The following is a 5,356-nucleotide window of genomic DNA, read 5'->3' on the forward strand; positions in this document are numbered from 1 at the left end:
CGGGCGGGCCGTGGGTGTCCCCCCGCAGCCGCGGGTGGGGTGAAACGCGTGGGGGGCTGTGACACCCCCCCACCCACCCCCGAGAGGCCGAGCGGGCGGGCGGCTCCTCGGGCTCCGCGGAGCTCTTAATTTCATGCAGGAATGTCCCGTTTCTCCCAATGTTTAACCTCAGCCGGGGGAGCTGAACCCTTCGGCTCCGGCAGCCTCGGTGCCCGGGCTCCTCCCACGCGTGGGGCACGGCAAGGATGCTTCGCTCAGGGATGCGGGGACCCAAATCCACCTGCACAAAGGGTTCCAGGGCGGGGAAGGAAGGTGAGGGAGGCTTCAACCCTTCCCCATCTCAACCGCCTCCTCTGTCCCTGCCCGAGGAAAATGCTTTTGAAAATGAAGTTTCTTTCGCTAAAAGTGGTTGTGGGTCTCAGGAGAAGAGATGGGCAAAAGCTTTCGGTTCTCCACAAGACTCCTACACTCCATGATGTGAGACAGTGACACAGAGCCACATCCTGCCCCCAGGCACCCTCCGGAACCCAGCGAGACTTGACCCCATCTGAACAGCGTCCCTGAAGCCATCATGGTTCCCCCCCAACCCCACCGGGAAGGACAGGCAGGAGTCGAGCAAGTGTAAACAGCCGGATAATGCTTCCTCTTGGCCGGCCGCTCGCAATCCTGCCAGCAATATTTAGCAAACACCAACGTCTTCGTTCCCCACCCTGCTGACGGCACCCTTGGCCATAAACACCCCGAGCGCGCGGGGCGCTGGCTGTCCCTCTGCCCTCGCTGCTGCGGGGACGTGAAGGTGAGCAAAGGACGGGGTGGCACAGGAGGATGAAGCCCTCCCCCAGGTAGAGGCCACAGTTCTGGGCTCCCCGGTTCAAGGAGGCCAGGGAACTGCTGGAGAGGGGCCAGCAAAGGGCTACGAAGAGGATGAGGGGATTGGAGCATCTTTCTGATGAGGAAAGGCTGAGGGCATTGGGGCTTTTCAGTCTGGAGAAGAGAAGACTGAGGGGGCATCTTATCAATACTTATAAATACTTAAAGGGAGGTGCCAGGGGGATGGGAACAGTCTTTTTTCAGTGGTGCCCAGTGACAGGACAAGAGGTAATGGGCACAAACTTGACCATAGGAAGTTCCATCTCAACCTGAAGAGGAACTTCTCTGCTGTGAGGGTGGCAGAGCACTGGCACAGGCTGCCCAGAGAGGTGGGGGAGTCTCCCACTCTGGAGCCATTCCAAACCCGCCTGGACGCCGTCCTGCGCAACTGCTGGAGGGGACCCTGCTCTGGCAGAGGGTTGGACTGGATGATCTCCAGAGGTCCCTTCTGACCCTGACCGTTCTGTGATTTTTTGCAACAGCAAAGCATTTCCTGGGCAGCAGGGGAGCACAGGGAGCATCATTTCCAGGGCTCCCATGCTCCATCCCTCTCGGGTGCCAGAGGACAGCTTTCCCCCATTTTTGGGCTATAAATTTGCTGAGGAGCTGCTGTGGCAGCAAACACGTGCTCCCAAATCTCCTGGGGCCATACCGGGCACAGGCAGCATCTAGCCCCGCTTTCCCAAAACAGGGTGAGGGACTCTCAGCATCCCCACGCTGTTGGATCCGCTGATGCTTTGATCCGAACCCAGATCCGAACCCAGGGGCAACCGTTGCGTTGCCCCTGTCATGGTGACAAACCAGGCTTAGCTCCATCAGTGCGACATGAAACAAACGCTTATTATTCAGAGGGAATTTGGGGACAGCAGGTGCCGGCAAACAAAGCCACCCGCAGCGCCGCGGCTGATGACACCCACCCAGAAGAGAAAGAAAATGCCGCCCGAAGTTGTCACCTCGAGCAGCCCTTGGGGAAGCCACAGCCGTCACCGGGGTTTCGGCTCAGCCGAGTCCTCCTCCTGCTGTCCCCAGGGGCGCTGGACACTGGTCCTCATGCAGGAGATGGGGGACAGCACAGTCTGTCCCCCTCATCACCCTTCTCCCGCCCAGAAGACATGAAGGCTGCCGGAGCCTCAGGATCTAATTTTAATTCTGGGGGGGGTGAGCTTTGATAAGTGAGGAAAAAGGCTTTGTGGACATCTCTGCCTCGTAAAACCTACCTGAGGGGAACACATCTTTACCTCCCTAAACGCCGATCCTGTTTCAAGCAGCAAAGATAATCTTCTTTTCCCTTCCCAAGCACATTATTTAGCCGGGATCCTGCCCAGCCCGGCGCTCGCACTTCTCTGAGCCCACCCAAAGGGCTCCGGCAGGAGGGGGTCTTGTCCCCCTCTGCTGCGGAAATTTGGGAGGTGGCGGTGCTCCCCTCAGGTTTTGCGGGATGGGTGGGCGCGAGGGGCTCAGCGTGGCAGGGGGGACGGGCAGGAGCCGGGGGGCTCTTCCACACTGTGGGCACTGCGCTTTCAGCGGGGGCAGCACTATCCCCCTCTCTTCCAGGCTGCGATGTCTGCGTCCCCTCCACGAGACGGGTCCATGCCAAGTTGGCCGTTCTCTCCGGGAGATCAATTTTCAGGCTCAAAAAGGCAGTCGCTATCCTCCAGGAGAGCATCTGGCCCCTCTTGGAGCCCATAATAGAGGTCGTCCTCCTCCCTGGTGCCTTTGCGGGGGGAACCGGGGTGCTGTCCCCCCGCTGGCGAGCTGGTCAGGGTACAGCCAGAGCAGGCGGCGGATGGCGGTGGTCGGCCCCGTGGTGCGGGGCTGCTGGGCACGGAGCCCTCCAGCGATGGCGTGTCCATGTCCTCCAGGAGGGACGCCAGCGGCGCGTCCCCCGGGGACGGCCGGGGGGGGCTGCGGGAACAGGGAGGGCTGAGGGGTGACAGGCAGCGCCCAGGTTACGCTAAACACAGCTGGGCTGGAGCTGGGGTTTCCCCCAGAGCCGGTGGCTGCTGGGCTCAGCGTTGCTCAGCCAGCATCCCAGTATCACCAGTCCCCTTGCTGGCTGGCTGGGACACCCCGGGAGGGCCCTATCTCAGCCCCTGGTGCATGCCTTTATGGGGACAACCCTCCTGCCAAGATGCTTCTCCTGCCCGTGGGATGATGTGGCGGCTGCCCCCCCATGCTGTGCCTGCATCCCAGGGAGAAAGCCGAGCGCCCCGTCGCAGCTGCAGCTGCGTTGTGCAGAGGGGGTTCCCGAGTCCCACCACCCTGAGGCTGTGTGCTGACCCCCCGTCACCTACAAAGCGCTTTTGGGACCCGCTGGACCGATGCCTGGGCATCATACATGGCATCTGCTTTGAGGGACGTGTGCTGAGCATCTCATTTCTATCAAAGTCTGACCAGGAACTTGGGATTTATTCTGGTGAGGGGCATTGTTCATATTTATGTAATGAAATAAAAGCAAAATGCAAATCAGAACCAAAAGCGATCCTGATTTCTTCCTGATTTCACCTTGCTAAATCGTTCAGTACTGCGAGACCCCATGGGCTGAGACACCGTTCAGGCTCCAGCATGGCCGGGGTGTCAAGGAGTTGGCGCTGTGCAAGCAGCAAAGACCCCTCTGCCTCCTCTCCCTCCCCCCGTGCCGAGGGTCTGACCCCCTCCCAGTTTCCCCCCGCATCCCGCCAGTGCCACTCCGACCCCGCGGGCATCACGTACCAGCCGCCTGCCACCGTTTCCAGCCGAGGCGCCGGCTCTTGAGGGGGGTCTCCAGCACCCCCCAGCTCCTGGTGGACCTCTGCTTTCGCCTGCACGGCCAACTGGGAGCAGCTGCGGGGTCTGGGCTGGGCCGTGGGTGGGAGAGGGTCCAAGCCCACCGCCTGCCTCTGGATCTGCTCGTAGGACGGCAGGCTTTTCTCATAGGTGCTGGTGGCCTCTTGGTTGGGACAGGGTACAATCAAGCTGTGGGTGAAGGAGGAACGGGGTGCTGAGCAGGACCTGGACCCCCTGTGGAGCCAGGAGATGCTCGGGGACGTGCACCAAGACTCCATCGGGTACTTTAGAGGCCACTGAGGCCACACCACTGCCCGCACCAGCAGGTCCTTGCAGAGGGATGCCCGCAGGAACGCAGCTGGATGCTTTGCACCCTCTGGCATCACCCCAGCTCCAGCCCCCGGGGGGGGCTCAGCCCCTTGCCCCCCCACACCCACCCCACTCCCTGCTTCTCATTTTTTCCTGCAATAGGTGTATTTGGCCCCAGTGCCAGCGTGCTCAGACACTGCCCTTGTCCCCGGGGCCACGCAGATAACCGTGTGTACAGATGAAAACACCCACCAAAAAGAAAACGGCCGCTGGGACCTACCGGGTGTCCCTCTCCGGCAGCACGATGGGTTTGTGGTCCAGGAACCGCTCGGCCTCGAGGTCTACAGGGATGAACGTTATCTGGGGGGAAAAGAAACGCTGAGCCCGGGGAGCTGCGCTGGGCACCACGGGGACCCTCAGCCCTCGTTAGTGTCAGAGTGTCCCTTCAGTTGGGTTTTTGGTCTTTTCCCAACACATTTGGATGTCTTGCTTGGAAATAGGGTTTTGGGGGGAAAATCAATACAGGTTTGAATGAACCCAGCATGGTCCCACTCTCAGCACCTCGTCCCCAGTGGGGTCATGCATGTCCCCAAGCCCAGGGGCGTCCCGGGACTCGTGGAGGAGGTCGGTGGCCAGCGACAACACCAGGGGTGCCCCATCCTTGAACCCGGAGCAAGGTGACAAAGCCACATCTCCCTCCTCACCAGGGCTGAGCTCGGTTTTGGGGGGGACCTGGGATCAGCTTCACCCCGGTCCCGAGGGATTCAGCCAGTCCCGGTGGTCCCAGCTGGTCCCAGGGGTCCCATCCACCTCAACACATTTTGGGGTGCGGCCGAGCTGTCGATGGGCCACCCTGCACCACGGAGGTCGGCCCCACAGCTGCCGTCTCCTCAGAAAAAAAAAAATAAATAAATCCTTTTCTGGCAGCTCAGTTTCCCGGGGCAGGGACGCGTGGCCGCGCTGCCACGCCGGCGGTGCCCTCTGCCAAGGAGACCGGAGGGTGAGGGCTGTGCTTGGAGACCCTCCAGACCTCCATGGCCACAACAACTCCTTCTTTGAAGTCCTGCTGAGCCCCCAACCCCATGGGTGCAGGGAAGGGGCTGGTTTTGAGGGGGGCGGTGCATGGGAGAGATGAACTTAAGCTGATTTCCTCGGGTTTATTCCCCGCTGCGTGCTTGGCAGCGAAACCACGGATTTGGGGAGGTGCGGGGGGACAAGGGACTGGGGCCAGATCCTGCAGGCATCAGTGGGGAGGCGCAGTAGAGCACAAGCCCCCCCCCCAAAACAACACTTTCCCCTCTGGTTCTCCCCAATCGGCTTTCCCCCGGGATCTGCCGCTACCCCCACCCCACGCACGGGGAAACTGAGGCACAGCCCAAGGCTACACGTCCACAGCAGCCGAAGCCCCCAC

The 5,356-nt window shown here is 61.2% G+C and overlaps 2 protein-coding genes across 2 annotated transcripts in view; both read right to left on the reverse strand.

Moving 5' to 3' along the window:
* The window catches only part of PCSK9 (proprotein convertase subtilisin/kexin type 9), a 10,712-nt gene extending 8,610 nt beyond the window's left edge, over positions 1 to 2,102 (reverse strand). The window contains exon 1 of the mRNA XM_009884810.1: positions 2,088 to 2,102. Within this exon, the coding sequence (XP_009883112.1) occupies positions 2,088 to 2,102 (15 nt within the window). The remainder of the gene's footprint in view (positions 1 to 2,087) is intronic.
* Positions 2,103 to 2,489: 387 nt separating this feature from the next.
* Positions 2,490 to 4,530, reverse strand: BSND (barttin CLCNK-type chloride channel accessory beta subunit). The gene is made up of 4 exons (XM_009884811.1): positions 4,498 to 4,530; positions 4,226 to 4,305; positions 3,583 to 3,825; positions 2,490 to 2,775 (listed from the first exon to the last, which is right to left on the reverse strand). The coding sequence occupies exons 1-4, from the start codon at positions 4,528 to 4,530 to the stop codon at positions 2,490 to 2,492; spliced, it is 642 nt and encodes a 213-aa protein (XP_009883113.1).
* Positions 4,531 to 5,356: the final 826 nt, after the last annotated feature.

Source organism: Charadrius vociferus, unplaced genomic scaffold (genome assembly GCF_000708025.1).
Source record: "Charadrius vociferus isolate BGI_N301 unplaced genomic scaffold, ASM70802v2 scaffold163, whole genome shotgun sequence".
NCBI lineage: Eukaryota > Metazoa > Chordata > Aves > Charadriiformes > Charadriidae > Charadrius > Charadrius vociferus.

What these genes read in the sequence shown, in the direction of transcription:
- BSND (XM_009884811.1), bottom strand. Translation starts at nt 4,530, where the DNA reads ATGCATGACCCCACTGGGGACGAGGTGCTGAGA. An exon ending in CTGCCGGAGAGGGACACCCG is followed by an intron (nt 3,826 to 4,225) that starts GTAGGTCCCAGC and finishes CTTCACCCACAG; the next exon opens with CTTGATTGTACCCTGTCCCA. An exon ending in GAAACGGTGGCAGGCGGCTG is followed by an intron (nt 2,776 to 3,582) that starts GTACGTGATGCC and finishes CTGTTCCCGCAG; the next exon opens with CCCCCCCCGGCCGTCCCCGG.